The 22,015-nt window shown below is 42.8% G+C and overlaps 2 protein-coding genes across 5 annotated transcripts in view; one reads left to right on the top strand and one right to left on the bottom strand.

The window, feature by feature from the left end:
• The window catches only part of TMEM255B (transmembrane protein 255B), a 66,372-nt gene extending 58,403 nt beyond the window's left edge, over positions 1-7,969 (top strand). For all 3 annotated transcript variants that reach the window (XM_032100487.1, XM_032100488.1, XM_032100486.1), the window contains 2 exons: positions 5,551-5,694; positions 7,368-7,969. In XM_032100487.1, the coding sequence (XP_031956378.1) occupies positions 5,551-5,694; positions 7,368-7,535 (312 nt within the window). In that variant the 3' untranslated portion in view covers positions 7,536-7,969. The remainder of the gene's footprint in view (positions 1-5,550; positions 5,695-7,367) is intronic.
• A 4,091-nt stretch (positions 7,970-12,060) lies between these two features.
• GAS6 (growth arrest specific 6) overlaps positions 12,061-22,015 on the bottom strand; it is a 41,220-nt gene continuing 31,265 nt past the window's right edge. Inside the window, exons 11-15 of one of the 2 annotated variants that reach the window (XM_032100484.1) lie at positions 20,492-20,656; positions 18,776-18,944; positions 16,993-17,165; positions 15,970-16,195; positions 12,061-12,643 (exon numbers count right to left, since the gene is read on the bottom strand). In XM_032100484.1, coding sequence (XP_031956375.1) covers positions 12,492-12,643; positions 15,970-16,195; positions 16,993-17,165; positions 18,776-18,944; positions 20,492-20,656 — 885 coding nt within the window. In that variant the 3' untranslated portion in view covers positions 12,061-12,491. The remainder of the gene's footprint in view (positions 12,644-15,969; positions 16,196-16,992; positions 17,166-18,775; positions 18,945-20,491; positions 20,657-22,015) is intronic. The other variant, XM_032100485.1, reaches the window with a different exon arrangement.

Genomic DNA, 22,015 nt, shown 5'->3' with positions numbered 1-22,015 from the left:
CCCGGAACAGATCCACTGGGTTTATATTCACTCTGGTTCAGGTGGGAACAGGTCAGATAGCTCCTGCGAGGCGGGAAGCTTGATATAATAATGAGAACCGTGGCACACTTCTGAGACAACACAGCTGCCCATCCCACCAGCGCAGTTGAGTCAGTTATGTCCCATCAGCAGAGATAAACATGCTGAGGCCACAGGCAAATGTCCTGAATTCCTTGGTACTTTCCCTGAGGGAGGAGGGGGAGCCCCACAACCCAGTGGTTTGTGCAGGGAAACACAACTTAACATGACAGGGTGCACAATCTGTCTCCACAGGATCCATCTCCTGTCTCACTCACAGCCCATCATTCACCCTGTGCCTTATCAGATCAGAGGTTTAGCCATTACACAACTAAAAGTTCACCTTGTCCATCTCAACCAAGCACCCTGGGGTCTCTACAAATGGGGGAATATTTTGAGTCATTGTCCTTTAACAACTCAGCCTCTCTCATGGATTTATACCTTTAGGCAAAGCTGTTGCCAGCTGTTCACAGCTAAGTGGGTCAAGCCTGGTCAAATACATGAATGGAAGAAAAAACCACAACTATGTGAACAAATCCTGGCAATTCACCAGTTTTCCCTTCTAATTTGTCACTGAATATGTGGGCCAGCATGGAGTCTGAGGATGCTAGTTGGTAGCTAACATGTAAAAGTCAAGTCCTAGGTGTGACTGTTCAGCCTTGTGTAGCTCTTTTCCCCAAGAATGGGGATGAATTCTGAAGTAACAGTCAAGTTTTTATTTAAACAGTTGTGTACTCGGGACACTTCAACATCCTCTTTTGTTTCACTAAGGAATGCCTACTCCCTGTGCCACGACACCATGTTCTGCTGATGTGCACCACAGCATTCAGAAGAGGCTGTGTGGTGGGAGGGATTCTCCAATAAAGTCCCCCATTTGCCTAGACTTTCTGACACGTTAAAGGGTGAAGTTTCTCTTCCTGGGATTATCACTGTCAGTGGCCATGTTTGCCAAAAACAATGGCTTAAGACCAAGCAAGGGGTTCATGACTTACTAGGCTGTCAGGAGAGTAGTAGAACTAAATGGGCAGAGACACGGAGATGGAGGTGAAATGCAGGAACCAAAGGGAGGTGTGATAGCAGCATGGGTCATCTTAGACCCATGATGTGTCTGCTGACTATTGCAGAAGATAAAACTGAATAGAAAGATGGGTAAAATGAAAAAAAAAAAAAAAAAAGCAGGGAAGAGAAAGGAAGAGAGATAGCTGAGATGTACATCAGGACAGGAGGAGGAGCAGACTGGCAGGAAGGGACTGCTCAGAACTGGGATCCAGGCAGACTGGAGGCCATCCAGGCCCAGCTCTGACCACCCAGCATTCCTTAGCAACCATGGCCAGGCTATCTACAACATATGTTGGGTGCTTAAAACCATGCTTAAAATAGAGCAGGGTCATATGAATTGTTTGAAATTCACCTTTGTTAATAGTTGCAAAATTTCGAGGAAATATTTCTCCGTCTAGCTTAAGCCAAACAAGCACAATGAGCTATCACATGTAAGAAATGTGCAGCTGAGCTGTCCTTTGTGTAGGGGACTCCTGCAAGGAACTGATGACAGATCGCAGCCAGCCAGTAAAGAGTTGCAGCTGCCCAAAAGGAGTAGAAGAAGTTTTCCCATCTTAATTCATCCCCTCCTTGTGAGAGGAGCAGAAGGGGAGCAAAAACAACCACAGTGGGAAATGAGGGGAAGAGCAGCTTGCATGGGAAGTGAAGGCAGCCATCATCTACAGTTAGCCTTTGGGAGAGCACTGCAGCTTAGTGTCCCTAAATGTTTTCTCCTGCTCAGCAGATGGGTGCAGGTGCAGCTGTGGGAAGCGTGCAGAGAGCCAGCCTGAGTCCACCTAACCTGTCTTGCTCAAACCTAAGCTTATATGAGATTTGGGCTGATGCTTTGATACAGCTCTGCACTTTGCGGGGCCATCGCTGCACTGCTTGTGAGGAACACCAAGCCAAGGAGATGTTCCTGGGAGTACTGCAGTCTCTGTGGTCTGGCGCATTCCCTTGCTGGGAGGCAGAGCCTGGGTCACAGCCTGGGTCTTCTGACTGGGTGGCATAGAACCATGGAAGGAAATCACAGCAGCAGTGGATGTGCAGCTTGACCCCAAGCTTAGCTGAGTGAGTCTGTCAGGGCTCCAGCTAAAAACCTGATCTGAGTAAGCTGTTCAGTGTCTCCTCTCAGTGTGAGCAGGAAAAGGATGTCATAGTTCAAGGGAAAGATGACTTCGTGTCAGTCACCTCAGCTATGTTGTGAAAGTCTTACTAAAGCAGCAATCCAAAATGCAATGACCGCCCCTTGCTCCTGTCTGTGCTTTTTCAGGGCTCTTTTGAGCTGATTTGCTAATCTGCTTCTTCCTTTCCTTACAAAAGGAGTAACCCTTGGGGGAAGACAGGGGCGAAGAAAACATCAAGCAGAAGAGGGAAAAAAAGGGGCATGGGACTGAAATAAAAAGAGCAAAAAAACCCCATTAAAATATGTGGGAGAACTATTTACTTTGTTTAGGATGTCACCTTCTCACATAAATGCTCACTGGCATTTTGCAGGGAGCACTGCAAAGCCCCCTGAAATGCCTCACAGCATTGCTTTGGGATTGACTTCCAGAAAACACAAGGCCAGGCTGACTAGTCAAACAAAAAACATCATGTTTATCTCTGGGGAATGCTGGCAGCCAAAACATGTTACAAAGGGGAGAGTTTGCAAAACAGTGCCCTTGCCTTTAAACCCATCATATTTCCTGGACAGAAAAAAAGTGTTGTTTTGGTTGTTGCGGGTTTTCTTTCTTGTGACAAATTCCCTGCAGACCCTGCCACGCTCCCTGTGGTTCTGCTGCCTGCCTGAGGGCTGTGCTGGCTCAGTGGGAAACATTTCATTCTCTCCTGACCCCCAAGGTGTCAGCTCAGTGGCTGCTGTGTCACCCGTGGGGCTGCCCTCTGTGATCTGCAGGGTGCTGGGGAAGCTGCAGTGATTACAACAGGAATTCTCCTTTTGAGATCTACAGCATGCTTGGATATAGGACATGGAGGCAGTTGCCTTAAAGTCACTTTTAACAAAAAGCAGATTAAGATATTACATAAACAGATGTAGCTGAAGTACCGAAAATGATAACACACTGTGATTATTTCTTACAGAAATAGCAGGTAAAGAATTACATGGAAAACTTCACTTGCTGGTGCTGAGTTAATCTAGAAACTCCCTTCCCTGTCCCAGTATTCATCTGATGAATTCTGGATGTTTTTCTGACACACCTTGCCAAGGAATCTGCCTGCCCTGAGTTTAGGGCTGCATTAATCTGAACTACTGATAGTCCTGAGGGGAGGATGGGGGGGGTGGGACGGGGCTGTCTTTTAAAAATTTTTTAAATTAGTCTCCTTGCAGTCCTTAAAGGAATCTTAACAGGTTAAATAGCATTGCTTTATCCTCTCTCCTCGTCCCTCACCCTGCTTTAAAAAGGAAAGCAAAATTAACCCCTAATTACTGAGCTACTTGCCATGGGTTTATGTGTTAGCACTCATGCAACTAAAGGTGCAATCAGATGTGAAAAGTAGCTGGAGCTCAGCCATGAATTCTCTGGCAGGTCTGTGTGAGGCCAGTGAGCTGACACTGGCAGCACTCCATGGCTAGTTCATAGCTCCTTATCTCTTTTGACTTGGGTGTTAGTGCAGTTCAGAATGTCTACCCATGTATTTTAGCTGAGTAATTTAACATAGAGTAATTACTGGAATACTTGATAAAAGCATCCTTCCAACCAGCTTCAGTACCTGCAAATTGTTGCTGGCCCTGGGGTGAGACCAGATAGCCTGGTTAATAAGGTGCTTTGATTAGTATATTTGGCGTGGATGACTCCCCAAATTTGTCTTCTAGGACTGTTGAGATGTTCATCCTTAGCAATTAGAGAGCATTGCTCTAAGGGGGGTGGAATGTGAGAGGACTGAGAGAGGTTCCTGAGAGAAGAAGCCAAAGAGGGTCAAACAGCAGCACCCGAAGAGACCCACACCAGAAAGTTGGTGACAGATGCAGAACAGGCATCTGTATTTCACATCTGTGGGTGAAGCAAGTGTTTCTTGATGCATTTATGTCAGAGGGATCTGATTTTATCCCTCCTCTGAGGAAGGAAGGGCACACTCTGGGGCTGTGGTGCTGGCCCCAAACCTTTGCATCTGAAGCAAGCAGGTTACCTGCTCCTCCCTACTCCTGAGACAGTGTTTTTTCGTTTCTCCCCACCATATCACCCAGCAGGGCAGGTAGAAAGGAGGGTACCTTGCAGGTGAGAGTGTTTTGAGGAGGGTGCCTTGAAGATGAGAGACTTGCCTTCTCTCATGAAATAAGCTCTCTGCCTTTGATCCCAGCCTTCCTCCATGCCAGCTCCTGAAATGCCAAATTTCTCCAGGAAACTAAGGCCTAGATTGTTAGATAACCTTATGTGGTACATCAGTGACCTAGATGATGTTTTCCTTGTAAAAACACAATTAATATACCTCTTTCTCAGTCACAGAGAGATCTCACACTGTCTCCAGAGGATGCAGTGGTTTATATCTCGCACTGATAAATCTGAAAGAAAATGGGAAAAAAAAAAAAAAAGAAAAAAAAATCCTGGCCACTGCTTTCTGCATTTGTCTGGCAACCACCATATTTTATTATTTCAGTGAAAAGAAAATTCCATGCTCTCATGTGGAGGAATCTGCTAACAAAAACAAAGGAAATAAAAGAAACCGCTGGATTTATATCATGAAAATACTTCACAAAGCTCTGTTGCTCTGCTGTCCTTCACAAATTGTTACATAGCACAGGGGTTTAGGGTTTAACACAAACCCTGTTTCACATTTAGCTTTTGTTCTTTTTTTCCTGACCAAGTTTTTTTAGCTGGTTTAATATGAGCTACTACTTCCTGCAAACTTTATTTTGCGTTGTCATTAAAAGACAGGCCAATAAATCCATGGGAGAAGGGTTTTATTCAGTAGGAATGAGGTATGCACATCAAGAGTGATGCTGGAGAGCCAGCAGCAAACTCCATTTCCCAAGTGAGAGGGAGCTGTGAAAGAGGAGCAACTGGTCTGGAAAGGGAGATCTAGGTAAACCTGTGTAGGAAAGCAGAGAGAAAAGACTTGAGGGCATCAGGTGGTTGCTATTGAAAGAAGTCTGCAGCAAATAGTGAAGGACTTGGTGTTTGGTGCTGGAATGAGTAAGAAGAGGCAGCCAAAGCTGTGCTCTTCAGGGTGTCTCAGATCTGGAGTCCTGCCAGCACTTCTGTAACTGTTGCCAGGGATGCTCCAGCAGTCTTTTTCCAAGGGAAGAAGATTAAAATAGCTGTGTATTTTTACTCAGAAAATTCATTCTGGATACACCCTCCTCTCATTCTGTCTGCTCCTTGGTTTTTTGTACTACTGGTGTTGTGTTGGAAAATAGAAAGTTGTTAAATTGTCTTGTTGCTTGTGTTAGGAGCAGTTTCTGCTCCAGACCCCTCTACACTGTGCTGATATATTATTGTCTCCTATGCTCAACAGGTACCTCTGTCCCAAATTACTTTCAGTGCTGCACCTCCTCCTCAGATCCTGTACAATCCTGCCCAGCAGATCCTGACATATGCTGGGTTCTGTCCTTCTGCGGCAACAATTTCTACATATCCATCCTACCCGTTGCCTCTTCAGGTACAGTACAAAACCACACCCTTCTTACGCCATCAGAAAAGCGTAGGCTGCTACTCAGTACAAAATTTGCAGAGGTAGGGCTTAACTGGACCCCAGCTCCCAGGTTTGTCACTGGGATGATTAGTCTGTGCCCAGTTTTCTGGTCTGTTCTCAGACCTCAGGCTTTCTCTGGTTGTCCTTTGGACTCTTACCTGCTGATGAGGTAAGAGTAGCCAAGAGTAGAGAGAGAAGGGGATAGAAACACAAGAAATAAGGCTGAAAAGGTTCATGTAAGTAGTCATGAGGATCTGTTGTGATTGTTCAGTCCTGTGTCCACTGAGAAACAGAAATGCATTGCATTTACCCCAAATTTTTATCTGCATTCCAAAATAAACACAGTTATTTCCCTAGATTTCTACTTTTTAAAAAAAGTGTGTTCATTTATCTTCCTTCCGCTTCATAACATTCAGCGTCAGACCCCACCAGCTGTCCCCAAGCCAGGAGAGGTTAGTAAGAAACACTGGGATCCAAAAGGGAAAACGTAACCCTATTCCTGGGAAAAAAAAATAAAAGCAACCCACCTCCCTGTATGTATGAACTCATTATGTTCCAGTTTGGAGAGAAGTAATTTCTGCATCAGTACATGAATTTAAAAGTCATCATAAACTTATTCAAAGGTACAAATGTTGAATGATGGAAGCAGGAATGATTAGGAACAGCCAGAAACTTAACTGTCGTCTGCTTCCATTGCTTGAGAGCTGGAGGCTGAATCCATGGGGCTAGAGGTCTGAGGTCTTCATGTTGCATCTAAGGGCTTCAAGCTGCTGGATTCAGACCTGCTCAGATGGTTGTAGTCCTTAATTCCAATCTCTCATGAAAAAGATCCATGATTACTTTATCTTGTTTTTAAATTCCAGACACCTAAAGTTCACTTAAAGCCTGAACCTGAGGGGAGCTGAGCCCAAGTCTTCAGCTGAAGTCCTTAGACTGGCATGTGCTGGGGAGGAGTGAAATCCTGACCCTTTTAAAATCAGTGACAAACTTGGTTTAAAGCAGTAGTAGGATTTTATCCTGAATAGTATTCCCTACATGCATTCTTTTGTTTTAATGAACCCTGCTTGTTCCTGAAGATGGGCTACTTCCTAAGCTCTATTTATTTTTCATGCCTATTTCATGCAAAGCCCCATCATAGCTGAGACAGCCAAAGAGGGAGACACATGCCTACCTGTGAAATTTTCTGTTAAGAGGAATCTGCATTTGGCAAAGGAATAAGACCTTGCATTTATGCATGCATGTATTGTAAGTGAGATTAATTACATCTGAGGTAATTTAAATTTCACAGTGATGCCTGGAAACGAGCAGCTACACGTAACCTAATCAGTCAGTCAGGTGCTGTGCCTCACCCAGGAAGCCAAGCATCTTTTCCTGCAGAAATTCCTGTTCTGCTCTATTGCCTAGCTGTCTGCGCAATGTCTGTTAAAAACGACTTGGGTTCCAGGTGGAATCTGTCTTGTTCCACTAGACACCATCATTGCTACACTTAAGCAGGTACTTTAGAACTAAAGTTAATGTTGTGCTGCAGCACGAGAAATTTAATCACGGGGCTTATTATGTAACACATAGCAAACAACACAGAATTTCAATGGGGTTGTAATCCTTTACTGAAGAAGGTATTTTTCTTTGTCTGATAACAGCCTGCCAGCAATTTTCCAGGAACATCATCTACTGACATTTCTTTATCAGAAGAAACTCAGCCTCCATCTCAGTCCAGCTCCAGCTATGGTCTTCCCCCGAATGCTCCAGCCCTCTATACACCAACTTACTGCTTGCCTGGAGAAAAGCCTCCACCATATGCACCGTAGAACAAATAATTTATTTTAGTAGGTGGTAAGCTTTTATTTTGTTTTTAAGAAACCTCTGGAAACTGCGCTCCGCTTTTACCCACATCTCCCTGTGAGCAGGGCAGAGCCCTGGAAGTATAAGGGCAGGCACATCACCACTCAGTTTGCCTGCAGTCAGATGTACTAGAGCTTTCTGGCTACCATAAGCATGAGGTGTTTCCCTCTCAGTGCACTGTAGAATAGATTTTCTTCAAGAGGAAAAATGAAGAAAACCCTCTGGATACTTGTTCTGCTTTCATAAACCAGTATTGAGGGGTTTTAGCCTGTGTTGTCTGAGTGGGTAGCCGGGAGCTCTCCAAATCAATCACTTTGGGTAGTAAGAGTTTGTTTGCTTGTAGTGTTTAATAAACTTTCTGGTGAAAGTGTTGTACCAATAAAGTGTGGCAATTATTTTACAATAAAGTTCACTGTGTATATTTGGACAGAAACAAAAACAAAAGGAAAACAAAGAAACAGAGGAAGAAGTACCCTACCAAATAGTTTCCTTTTTCAAGTTTCAGATAGAAAGGCTAATTCTATTGGGACTGTTTCAGCTGAACTTTGTGCCAATCTAGTCTGCACAGTAAAATGTCACATTATTGCACTAAAAATGCCATTTCCAGATGAGTATTTTAGGCTGCACTTTAGTGTTCAAATTAATTCCTTTCTAGTGAAAAGAGCACCACAACCAAAACCATTTTAGGTTAAATGCCTCTTATTTATTTTTAAATTAATCCAAGACCTGATGCAAGCATTTTACAATGACTGAAACAGAGTGAATGAAGTAGCCTAATTCCTTTTTTTATTTATTTATTTTCTCCAAAGGCTAAGATACAATACCTTTGGCAGTGCTATTGACAGGAAGAAAGCCATGTCCCTGTTGTCTGCGCCCTGCCACCTCACTGTGCACCACATTAGCTGGGATTCCTTTAGGCACACACCTGCCATATTTTGGAATAGGAGTACTTACAACAGCATGAAAACCTGTTTAAATGCTGCATCCCTTCACTGCATTTTGCTCCTGCAGGAAGGGTGTTGGTGCTGCTTGCTCCATAGATCGTACAGTCTAGACAGCAATGAAGCTCTAGAAATTTCCTGAAATGCCAAAGAGTAAAACAGGGACTGGAAGGTATTTCTCATTAACATTTTAAGCAGCTGCTCTGTATTATGAAGATATTGAAAAAAACTATATAAACAAAACCAGCTTACTTGACAGTTTCCTTTGAAAGGAAGTGACACCATCAGACCTGCTTAAAATAGAACAAAGAATGATCATCCTTTTACATAATACTTTGCAACTTCTAAGAAAATTCTGTTAATTCATGTGTTGTACCTTTATGGATAAAAGCAGATTCACTACTAATACACGTAAGAAGAGAGATTAATTTATATGGACCATAAAAGGCACCTTTTGTTCAATTAAGTTTTTTCTGAGATACAAGGTTTTAGGCCAGTGATCAGTGATGAGGTGCCTTATGTGTATTGTTGACAAGGTGAGTTATGTGAACGTGGCTGAGAGAAACAGAAGTCAGAGAGAGACCATTGGTTTTGTTTTAAACATTAATATAATGCATCCAAAATGCTTAGTTCTTGTGCAAATCCATGCTGTGAATAGCACAGTCACTCTGATTGTAAGTGAAGCTACACATTTACTTCTTTTTACTTGCTATGAATACTACCAGGAGAACCACCTGGGTTCATTTTGGGGACACAAAGTCCAGAACAGACTTGATCCTTTTGGGCTGAGCACCTAGACTAACTGAACAAGGATGAAATCAGTGTTTCTCTTGGGTTGAAGCAAGTGACTGAGAAGGAATGAATGAATGCTTATTGCAGCTACTTCTTCCTCCAAACATTTCTCCAGTGTGGTACTGCTATAGGGTACAAAAAAAATTTCACCTTTACACAAAAGACAGGCCCCTCCTCCCCCCCCTTCTGTCATTCTCCAGACTGAGAAATTCTGAGTTTCTCTTCTCAACCACATTTTGAGTCAGGGTGCATTGTGATCTATGCAAAATATCTTCACTACATGCACACATTATGCAAAGTCCAGGAGCAATTTCTGCTCTGAATTAGAAAATTAAATGCTCTTGTACATGTAACATTTAGTATGGAACTGCAGAGTACCATAACGTACCACAGGATTCACATTTCCAGGACCCAGAATAATTCTGGCCTCATAAATAGTGTCACTTACATTAAGACAAAGGTCAGACATGTTTGTGATTAATTTATGCCATGTGGTAGTTTTTTGGGAACTACCACAGAGATTTTACAAAAATACCAGACACAAAACTATTTTGCTAGCATGCTTATTTTGAAAAGAACAAAGTAAAACAGGGCTTGTTTCAGCTTCTTGGTTTAAAAATAGGTGGCTTCTGAGTCTGTACTTTTTTTCACTAGAGCTACTCCAAGTTAAAAAGGTGGGAGATTGTTGTGGCTGAACCCCAGCTGGCAGCTTACCCCAGGCAGCCCCTCACTCACTCTCCCTTGCTGGGACTGGGGAGAGAATCAGAAGGGTAAAAGTGAGAAAACCCATGGGTTGAGATGAAGACAGTTTAATAAGTAAAGCAAAAGCTGCACACACCAGCAAAGCAGAAGAACAAGGAATTCATCCACCACTTCTCGTGAGCAGGTGAGCTATCTCCAGGAAAGCTGGGCAATGCCATGTGTAACATTGGGAAGACAAACACCATCACTCTGGATGTCCCTCCCCTTCCCCTTTTGTCCCCTAGCTTTATGTGCTGATCATGAGGCCATATGGTGTGGGATACTCCCTCTGGTCACTTGGGACCAGCTGTCCTGGCTGTGTCCCTTCCCAGCTCCTTGTGCACCCCCCGCCCCCTCACTGGTGGGTGGGGTGAGAAACAGAAAAGGTCTTGACACTGTGCAAGCCCTACTCAGCAATGGCTAAAACATCCCAGAGTTACCAACATTGTTTCCAGCACACACCCAAGCTACAGCCCCATACTGGCTGCTGTGAAGAATATTAACCAGAATAAGCACAGAGCTGTATTTTGGTAAAGGACTAAAACAACCATGAAAAACATACAGAAAATAAAACACTGAAGTGTGGACATTCTATTAAACAGAGTATCTTCAGGATTTTCGGCTCTTACTGAAGATACTAATTAATCTTTCTTGGGTACTCCATCAAATCACAAATTGATCCAGAGTCATCAGCTGGAACATAAAGCACTTTCAGAAACAACATGATTTCCCTTGTTCAATTAAAAAAAGCAAAACCATAGAACTACTCCTGGTTTTTCCTATCCATGCACAGTCTGCCCGTAAGTTATTACTGTCTAGTGGGATCTTTCCTTTCAAACTTGTGTCTGGTCAGACCTGACAACACATCCTTCTCCAAGTATAAATGAATAGGTTGGTTGAAAGTGATAAAGTTCTGTTCTTTTCTGCCCTACTGCATTACTGCTGATTGATTTGCTCATGATAAGAAGCTATGATGCCATGTCTAATGGCTAATAGAGTGCCTTCCTCTTCTCTGCTAAACAAAGCAGGGATCCTCGCCAGAAAATATGCTTGGAATAGTCTTGCCTCTCTTTCATCTTTTCCTCTGGGACAGTTGTATCTTCACAGTTTGGTCACAGATGTTGCCACACATGCAGATTATGAGACTAATGTGTCATCTCCTTATCTGCTTAGGGAAAACATAACATGACTGGCCAAGAATAATTTATAAAAGACCTTGGAGAATTGGACCTTTTTCATGTTAGTCCTCTGAAGGATGGTGTAACCTTAGCTACCCTGTACTTGGTTTTTGCACCACAGCATATACCAACAGTACTCAGTTTATTAGTTTGACACAAGACAAGGACCAAATAAAACAAGAGTTAAGTGATTCAAGGCAGGCTAGGCAAAGCCCATCCCAGCTTCAGAAGGATAGCTGAAGAGCTGAACACACTTTATGGCTCTACAACCTCTCCTGCATAAACGCCCACAGACATTCTCACCTCATGCAGTTCAGCCTGGCTAACTCTCACAGCTCAAGCCTCTCTGCTCCCACTAGGCTCACAGTGAATGAGCCAACCTAAAAATGCAGCAGCAAAAATATGTCATCACCAGATAATATTCCCCAATTCTCAACACCTCATCATTTGCTCCAGCAGCTATTGACACAAAAGCCATATGGCTTTCAATTTATTGAGTCTTTTCTTTTAAATGTTTCCTGCTGACCCAACTTTGCTTTCCATTTTCTGTTGACCAAGAGTTTTTCTAAAGGTCACAACTCAGTCTTTCTGTGGTACCAGAAAGAGAAACCCTAGCAATAAGAATAGCAGCCACCATTTGCTCTGCAGCTGAGAAGATATGAAATACTGATGTAAGCACATAAACCCCCCACCCCCTGAAAAAAACACAAAAATCCAAACCAAAAAAGCAGCCCTCCCTCCCCCCCCCCACCCCCCGGACAGTGTAACCTCCACATCAGGCACAGTCTGAGTCATTGTGTCCAAATACCAGAATACCGAATAATCTCAGTACAGGTAAATTAAAAATTTGTATGTAAATATTTTATTCTCTTGTATTTTGCAAATCAGAAAGCAGTGTTTGGTAATAAAAAATAATACAGAATTATTATTTTTATTCCAGTCCAGACTCATATATTACCAGGTTTCCCACATGACAGATGAAACCGTCTCTTACAGTCTAAAGACAGCATTCACTTTCAGTATATTCTGTACTTTTGACTTATTTAATATTAGTCTTCTGAACTATTTACAAATATATTACAACCTTTAAACCTCAAAGCAAAGAGTATTTCAGTAATCAATCTGACATAAGGATCAGTAGCTTCTACATAACTTCAGTGTTTAAGAGAAACTATACACGCAGTGCGGTAGATCTGAATAATTTATATCTTTTAAAAAAAGAAAAGCATTGAAAGTTTCTGAGTATAAAACTTTCGCATTGCAGTGGTACCTACTGACCCTCCTTGACTGGAGGACAGGAATGTGAGGTGATGTCATTGTGCTTGTAGAGAGCCTCATCTAAGTCCAGTGCCGTGTTGCTCAGCTTGAGGGTCATGCAGCCGTGGTAGGACGCGGTGACCGGAGTGGAAGTGACAGGAACGTCTGTCAGAAACGGGAGATAAATATCTCTGACAGCTGCTTTTAAATAAATACCTGCCCTACCTAGGCTCAGATAGCTATCACTTCAACGAATTCAAGCTCACCTCTTTCCATGCTAGGGTTTCTACCTCCCCCTGCCCCTCTCTCCAGAAGGCAAGAGCACAATCCCAGACGTGAGGAAAACACCATCTGTTCTGGTGCTCAAAAGCCCTTCTCCCAGGCTGAACCCTTCCTCAGCTGCTCTGTGTCTCTGAAAGGCCTCCAAACCTGATGAAACCATGAAACCTTTGCTGCACAGCAGCAAGGCTTTGCTGCAGTGGCACAATGTGCTCACATGGCTTTCCAGCCCCATGTTTTCCCCCCCTCCATCTCTGAACCCTCTGCTTTGTCATTAGTGGAGAGGTTAGACCTTCCTCTAATGCTCTTTCTCTTCAAAACAGTTTCCAAAAGATTGTAGGAAGAACTTTATGACAGGAAAGCACTTCCCATATGCAGCCTCTACCACTTGCTGGACTCATCTTTACCACAATTTTGCTGTGTATAAGCACAGGGAGGTTGCCGGCCTTCATCAGCAAGGTGCTGGAATGCATCAGTTGAATTGGTCAGACTAATGAGACTAATTTTTACTGTGGAGATCCACTGGTGACGTTCTTTTAATCAGTTTACCAGCGGCAGAAAACAGATGGCAAGGAAGAAGACACTAAGCACAATCCAATAGACCAGAGGAAATTAGTCAGTCTTAGTACTAATTTCTGTAATATCACATACACACTGATTGCAAACAAACAAAAAACCCCACACAGTAACATAACGACAAGAAAATCAACCCAAAGCTGACCCAATCAAACTGGTTGTGCAATGGAAAATAATAAATGTCTCAAAGAATATTTAACAGTGATTCAGGTAGCTAAATAAACCATTTATCTTTACATCGAAGCAAGGACAACTTGAACAATAGGTTGCCCTGTTGAGCCAAGATTATCTGAAATTTAAAGTGTTCTGCCTGGAGATATGCAGGGCTGATGTGATCAGACACAGTTCAGACAGTATCTAGGACTGAGTGGGAGAGAGAACATTTATGGGAGATCTGTAAGCCACAAAGAAATACTATAAATCTTTTCAGCTTCCTGGATGAGAAGTACCATTGCTCAGTAGTTGCTTTAACTAATGATGTTACCTCTCCATTTACCAACGTTCATCTGCAAAGTCTGCTTAAAGGAATGCAGCATCTCTGTTGTAATACCTCACATGAATGTAAACTAAATTTTGAGTCAGAAGAAGTTGAAGTTGTGGCTTAACAGCCTGACGACTCGCCTAAGGAATCAAGCAGATTGCTGTTACATGTGCCACAGGGCTGACTGAGAGACAGTGTGGGCTTTCAGATGGATTTGTAAGAGGTTAAAAAAATAATTTTTTTTTCTTTGTGTTGTAGTTGTAAATCACGTGAAATATTTAGTTTTCTGTTATGACTAGAAATAGATCTGTCCAAAATGTGGTTATGTAAAGATTTGGAAGCCTAGTTTAAAGGTTCCTTTACCTGGTGGACTGCATATTTCCTGAAAAAACACCTATGCATCACATAAATTACATCATTTAGGATTTACAAGAACTGAAAAGCCTATAGAAAATGTAATAAATGTCTACATGTTCCCTTTTATCTGTTGAAACTCTAAGTAGTATTTCTTCCACATCTGCAATATTAACTGTGCTTAGGATCAGACATATTACATATTTGGACCCAGAATTCTTTCTTTATTTGTGGCAATGGAATAAAGACGTGAAGTTTGACCACTATACTGTTTTTTCCACAGGGTATGGAAGCACGGAAAAACCAAAAACTACGTAATGTTTTCAAAATCTGAATGAGCCAAACTCACTTAGATCTGACCATTCGGTATTGTTACTTAACCCAGAGTGATTAATCCAGCTGAAGTGCTGAAATGTTTATTTGCTTGGCAAATAACAGGGTTTCTCATGCAAGCGCTGGGTTCCTCTCAATGGCGAAAGCAGAGCGCTGGCAGAAATTCCCGTTGCTACGCACAACAGATCAGAGAGAGGATAGCAGCTAAACCTACAGCAGCCAGCTGAGTCTGAACTGCCACAGCCATGGTATCTCACACTCAGTTCTGGCAAATCAAAAACGGTGCTGCACCAGCACAGGTAGTCTAAGCAAACCATAGAGAATTTGGGACAGTGACAGAATGGGATGATCACCTGAGCTGTGGAAGTCTCTGCTGTGCATCTGAGAGCTACTTAAAAGAAAGCAGGCGACGTCTCTTGCCTGTGCAATGGCCAGCTTGGATAATTCAATCTGAGACTGGAAAATGCTACGCTGGGGATTCCAGCCTTGTTCCTGCCAGTGTGTGAACGTGCCAGAGTATGTGGCCTCCCCTTTCAGGTGTGACTGGCAGCCATCTGCATCATCAGCATAAATCCTCTGTAAACTCTTGCTCATGGTGGGGACAGCCTCACCATGTGTCCTAGTACATGTGGCACCTTAGCCACCCAGTTCCAGCCTGACTGCTTCAGCACCTACCAAGAGGCCAACATTTGTGCCTCTCCCTTGCTTGGGCAAGTAAGGGCAAGACTTTGCTTAGCTGCTGGCATCATGTGCATCAGAAACTAAGTGTTTCCTTAATAGCATTCCTCAGCAGAAGGGACAGATAAACCTGTTCAGCCAGAACAAGAAACAAACTCCCAAACTTGGCCAATATTCATGATTCAGGTGAAAGTTTAATCTCACAAGCTCAGAAGAGAGGAGCAAACTGACCTCCCAGTAGAAACCCTGTTGTTGTGGAAAAGACAGAGAAAGTATAAATGGTGTTAATCCCTTGGTTGTGCCCTACCTGCCCTCTGCTGGGAGGCAGTCAGTTAACTGTGTTGTGCTATGATCAGTTCAAAGAGACCATCAGCCAGGGAGAGTCACCACACTAGGCTTCCCAAGGTTCAGGTAAAGCAACTCGAGTCCCTAGTACTCCCCTCAAGGAGTGCTGCCATGGGTTCATTACATTAATGAAGCACTGCAGGAACCTGCAGTCCAGCTCCTATGAATTTTACCAGGTTTAAGATAATAACCCAGCTTATAGCTATCCTTCAGATAAATCATTCCTATTGTTGAACAAGCAAAACCTCCTCTTTCTATTTTTGCCTCCAGCTGTCCTCAGAAGGACACAAACATTCAAGGAAGGTGGAACTCCATATCTGTTGTGTGCCTGCACTGCAGACAAAGCCTGCTCAAGCAGAAACAGGAGTCTCACAGCTTGAACAGAAACAGTTTTCCTGACTCCCAGCTCAGCAAGGTGGTCCATGGTACAAAACTGGAGACTCACCTGGCAATCCTCCCACGTATGTCTTCGTTGACTGCAAAGAGCTCTCCAAGATGGACAGACTGTCCTCCAACTCAGAGATGCTTAGTTCACTCTCTCCTGCTACCCCATCTACCCTCAGGGATAAGTGATCTTTCTTGAGGAGGATGTCTATAGAGTGTTCCTTCTTATCACAGAGATTTATTGCCAGTCTGGACACAACTGTGTTCTCCAAGGCCACAATGATAAACTGAACAGCAGGGGAAAGAAAGAAAAACAGGTAGTGAGCAGAAAAATACCTAACCACAATTACTAGTACCAGGATGACCCCAGTGTGGCCTTTATTACAAATATTTTGCAGAGCCTCCAGAGAATTAGGCTTATTATTATTGCTGTTTGTATTCTGAGTTCATTTGCATAGATGAAAAGCCAATGAATCAGTGGGACTAATTTTTGAAACCATGTTTCCTCAGAGAGAGCTCTTAGTGGGGTCTTGCAGAAGTCATTATATTGCACTGGAACCAAACTGACTGGAGCTGCTGTACTATAAATCAAAATTGGCTCATGAGATTTAGAGAAATCCTCCCTAGTTTACCCTTGTGGAATGCCAGAATCTAGCCATCTATTATGAATGCCATCAAATAGTAGCTTCAACACTCCACCAAAACTGGCCTTTCCCAGCACCTTCCCTACACCTAAAGCCTGTCTCTTGGCTACCTTGGGACAGTTACTGATAAGCGAGAATGGAAATCCCTGGTTTATGGCACTAAACAGTTTCTGTGCCAGAAAAAAAAAAAGTATGCCTGCATTCAAGAGAGCAGCTCCATCTTTTACCTAGGCTACATTTGCAAAGAGCCCCCTATTAGCAGCTGACACACATCTCTAAGAGGCAGAACTTCGGTGCCAGTCAAGTACGGTTTTTTCAGACCATGCTCTGAACAGGTGGGACAAATAAGGAGGCAGGCAGCAAACCTGACAACTGTTTTTGACAATGACTTCCAGTTACCAGGAAACAGCAAGGAAACTTCTCTACAAAAGTACTTGTACCTGACGTTTCAGTTTCTTTGTGGAGTGATAGTCAATCAGAGACAGTGATAGAGGGACAGATGCTTCTTCTGTAACTAGGGCAAACAGCACACCAGTATCTGTTGCTGGTTGAATTACAGCATTTACTTCGATTTCCCAATTTGTCTTGGTTTCATTTCCAGAAGAAGGTTGCACTACAGAAAAGAAATGCATAGGACAATGTATCAAATGGGTAAGCTGTTTAATTTCTCTCTGGAGAAGAGCATAGGCAGATGAGCATCTGGAGAGACTGCCACCTTTCTTTTATTAAAAAAAATATAATTCCAAAGCACCTGAACATAAAATCAGTCAAGAAAATGGCATCAGTTTCCTCTTGCTACCTTAGGCATTCTGCTGCTTTTCAGAACGTCAAAGGATAACATTAAGCTTTTTTTATCACAAAGAGTTAGTCAAATTCTCATGGCTGCCAATCTGACACATTCAAAGAACTTCTGCAAGATAGGTCAATCAGAAACCAATTTTTGAACCAGTCTGCCCAAAGATCATTGAGAAATCTAAGTTGAAATTTGACATGCAGGAAACATTTCTATGAAAGCCTGTATTAAACTCAAAAATTATATAAGCATACTACACTCATCACCTACTCAAACTCTTCCTGATAACCAACCTCTCAGAAGTGTGACATGTTTTATTTCACCTATTGAACCCTGAATTAAACTTTCTGATACCTTCTTACTCCCTCAGTGCCCTTGTAATTTAAAAGCTAATGCAGGCTGTAAAGAAAGATCTCAATCCTGCTCCTGCAACCTCCCTTCACAGGAGTATTAGCTTTACAATTCACCACATCTTGAAATACAATAATGCATTCTTTATAAAGCTTACCACTACAAAGTAGAAAAAATAAGAGAGAGAGAGAGAGAGAAATTGTTTGGGAAAAGAAAAATGCAGGTGCTGAGGCCTTATCTCAGCCAAGTGCTGTCATCTGCACTTCACCTGCACTTTAGATGCTGCCTTGTCTTTACTTTGCAACTTTTGAATCCATGTGCTAAGTAGTAAGACAAGACACCTGGTACTCCCTAATTTACAATGGAACAGCAGAAAAATCTATATGACGCTGAAGAGATGGCTCCTGCAGAGCAGACTTACACACCACACTGAAATAGATGGTCAGCATTTGTGTGGGTTCAGAAATACTGATAGCTGATTACACAGATAAGCAAACACAATAATCTAGAACAACAAAAAGTGCCTTTCTGAGTGCTACATTAGGACGGACAAGTTTGGTTTGAAACTTATTATTACTGTATGCCAGTTTAATTGGTTTCTATCAGAAATATGCTTAGTGCATTTGTCCCAAGTGTAAGTAATGACACCCCATGATTAAAAGTGAATCCAAGACAATAGACCATATTAATTTTTCTGTCTATCCTAAACTCGAGATACAGCAGGATGGCTTGCAGGTCTCCCAGCTGAGCAGAAAACAATGGTAAGGACTGGACGCAGAAGCACCTAAGCTGCTGACAGGGAGATGTACAGCCTCTAAGGCTGAGGATGAGCTGGAGCCAGTCTGGCTGTGAAATGTACTCCTGGAACGACACAGAACCTAATCCATGCTGTGCACATTTTCACTGGCTTGAACTATCATATATAGGCCTTCCTTAGCTATGAATCAATCACAAGTTTAGTATTTTCTGCATCAATCAACAATGAATCTGGCATACATCTAAGTTTTACACTGTTTATTAACCAGGTATGGCTAATGGCAGGACACCAGGTCAGAAATAAAAAAACCCAGCCAACTTACTGTAAGTAAGATTAAACACAGCAAAACCTCGGCCAGGATAGAAAGACCCTCGTCCTGCTACAGCAAAGCACTGCATCTTTTCATTCATCTTTATGGTCTCCTGGATAGAGGTGTCCTCCCCATTCAGCCAGTTCCACGCCCGCATGCAACCATCCAGCCGAGGGTTTATCTAGGAAGATAAAGCAGTGTCTTATGCCTCAAACTATTGTTCAGTGAAGAAGAATTGGGTGCAAAGGAATACTGAGTTATATTATGATATTAAACAGTAGAAATAATTTCGACGTGTTATGCACATGCAAACCAACAGGCAGCAACCCCAATCCTCCAACCCCAAGCACGTGAGCGGTCAGTATTCCCCAGGAAACTCCTGAGCTCAGCTTGTCTCCACAGGACAGAAGGGCACTAGCTAGTGCAGGTGCTGATTTGGTTGTATTGATTCTCTAAGTTTCTCTGTGTGTTGCCCATCATTAGTATAACTTATTTCTAAAGCTCCGTAGCCAAAGCTCCGTCATTCTGCATTGCAAATGCTGGAAACTAACTTGAGGCTGAAAATGCAATCCTTTTGTCATTGCAAACAGCCTGCATGACACACAAGACTGACATTGGACCTGATCATGGTATAAGTTTTTGGGTTCTGGCTCAAGGAGGGGTGCCTGCACCACAAGACAGACACACCACTCCGAACACACCTTATACCTTCCAGCTTCTAGTTAGGCCGTCTGGTACCAAACATCAGCATTAAAATGTGCGTCAGTGTGTAAAGAGCAAGCTCCTTGCAAAGCCTCTAAATCAGCACCACTACTCCCAATTAACTGAAGGAGAGACAGAATTAAGTGTCTGAGCCAGGATAAAACCCTGAGGAGTTTTTGGCTCTCAGTCCTAGATTCTGACTACACCCTGAGCTTACTGTTTCCCACATGCAGTGGCCCTGAATGACTTCTTGTGAGGCACAGGAGCTGTGAGGCTCAGCTGCTGCACTCCCAGCCACAGAGCCACAAGCTTGTCACCTCATTTAGGAATAAGATGCAAATTTGGGTTTCAAGGTGCCAACTCTGCTTGTGGTGGATGTTCAAACCAGCCTGAGAAGCAGCTATTCCAGAAACACAGCAATCATCCAGTCTCACCCAAGGAATGCCTTAACTTTTATTCATATGCTGTATGTTCATATTCATATGCTGTTCATATTTCCTCCTCAATTAGGAGGAAATAAAGAAAAATAAGCTTCTGTTTTTCCTTGGGTCTCACTAAACTGAAACAGCAAACACAAGCAGCAAATTGTGATACGTTATACGTGAAGCAAAAATTTTGGTCGCAACACAAAAAGTGCCCCTGATGTTGGTTCCAGACTTAGCAGGCACAGTGGCACCTTCACACAGCAGTGTGCCCACCAACCCCTCCCCAGGCCACTCATGCTCTCCAAGCCAGCATGACCACTGTGAATTTTGTCATGTGCTCCAGTTTTGCTGTGCCCTAATTCTGTAGGTGGGATACATCTCACCCAAACTTACCAATTTAAAAATCTGGAGTCTCAACTTTGCTACTGGCTTAGGCTCCTGCTATAGTCAATGGACAGAAAGCTGTATCCAGAAGATGATAATTCCGCCTGTTTCAGGGCAGGTTGAACTTCTCTCAGGAAGGACTGACATTACCCCAAGAGAAGAGGAAATCAAGCTCTTCAGGCATGCAAAGGAACACAAGTGATCATGCTATACTTACTGGTAGAATAAGGTCCTTTGTTTTGAAAGGAATGCCTCCTACTGTCAAATTCAGCTGATACACTCCCTTGTCTAGAGTAAACAGGTCCCCTGAGACAGCTATTTTCATAACTGCATCCCTGTTGACCTTTATAATCAAATTTCTTTCGAGTTCCTCAACAGAGATCTGAAAAAGTAAAATTCCAAATTGAATACTTAAGTATGAAAAGAACTTAGTGTCTGCAGCCTCAGGTACAGGACATACCCCAGTGAAATCCCCAAGACAAATAAATATTTTCAGTCCCCAAACCTCTTTGTTTACCTTTTAAGTTACATTCCACCTTGATACGTAAATCTACTCTAGAAAATAGTCTGTGGTTACCCTTATTGGTGAAGACAGTCCAGCTACTTCAAAACAGCTACAGAAAAACATGAGTGGATTAGCTACATGACTTTTGTAGGTTGCTTTATGCAAAATGTAGATGCAGTAATGAGTTATTAATGAGAAACTTCCTATTGCAACTGCATGTGAAAGGAAAAGCTGGAACAACAAACAAGATGTCTTTTGTTGGATCAGTGGAAGATAACACAGAAGCCTCCCAGACCCAGTCTTTGAATACCGACCTCTGCAGAAAGCACAACAGATGATGTAATTTTTGAGAGGGTAATAAAAATGTGTAAGGCAATAACTTTTCTCTCAAAAAAGCATCTGCAAGTTTTCCCTCCATGTCTCCAAAAAGCTATTTCTAGGAAGATTCTTTTACCACTGAAATTTCAAAAAAAAAGTCATCCTTTTGATTATGACCAGGCTTCACAAGGAAGCACTATAAAGCTTCTGTGGAGGGAGAGGTGAAGCCCAAAGCTGATGCACCAGACTGCTGAACAGCAGCCAAGATACTGCTGCCTTGGAACCTGGGTCCTGCTACCAACAGAGTGTTCTATGACTGTAGCAGAAGACAATCCCAATCTTCCTGTAGAGCAGAAGAAAGGAACACACCTCCACTCTTTCATAATCTTCTTCCCACTTTATGACAGATACTCCACCTACCCACTCTTCATCTGTACAGCTCTGTTCCCTGGGACACCCAGATGCTGCTTCCATCAGTGAGCTGCTGTACAGAGCCAGTTAGCTATTTCAGAGGACATTTAGGCATGTCCTTCCCTCTCCCTGCTAGCTGGCCAGGTCTTGAGCACCCTTCTCTCTGCATTTTGACTAGCTGTCCCAAAATCGCTCTTATCAGCTATTCTGAGCTCTTGTTCTGTGGCTATAGCATAAAGGAGGACAGGGTTGAGCAGGTTTATACCTGGGAACTCCCTTTGGATTGCAGTCTTCAGTAATGAAGATAAAGTGAATTTGATAGTTGAAAAGGTTATTCACAGACTTTCCTCTTCTCATGAACCTTTTTTCTTCTCTTGTGGATTCCAGTATAATCTGGAATTTATTGCTACATACTGTATTGCTACAACACTGTTTACACCTGGTGTGTTGCTCTCTGCCATATCCTACAGAACATGAATTTGTCTGCAGCTTGCTTGTTTAAAGTAG

This window comes from Corvus moneduloides, chromosome 2 (assembly GCF_009650955.1).
Source record: "Corvus moneduloides isolate bCorMon1 chromosome 2, bCorMon1.pri, whole genome shotgun sequence".
Taxonomy (NCBI): Eukaryota; Metazoa; Chordata; class Aves; order Passeriformes; family Corvidae; genus Corvus; species Corvus moneduloides.
The sequence above is the reverse complement of the archived record's forward strand: the minus strand, read 5'-3'. Positions and strand labels throughout refer to the sequence as shown.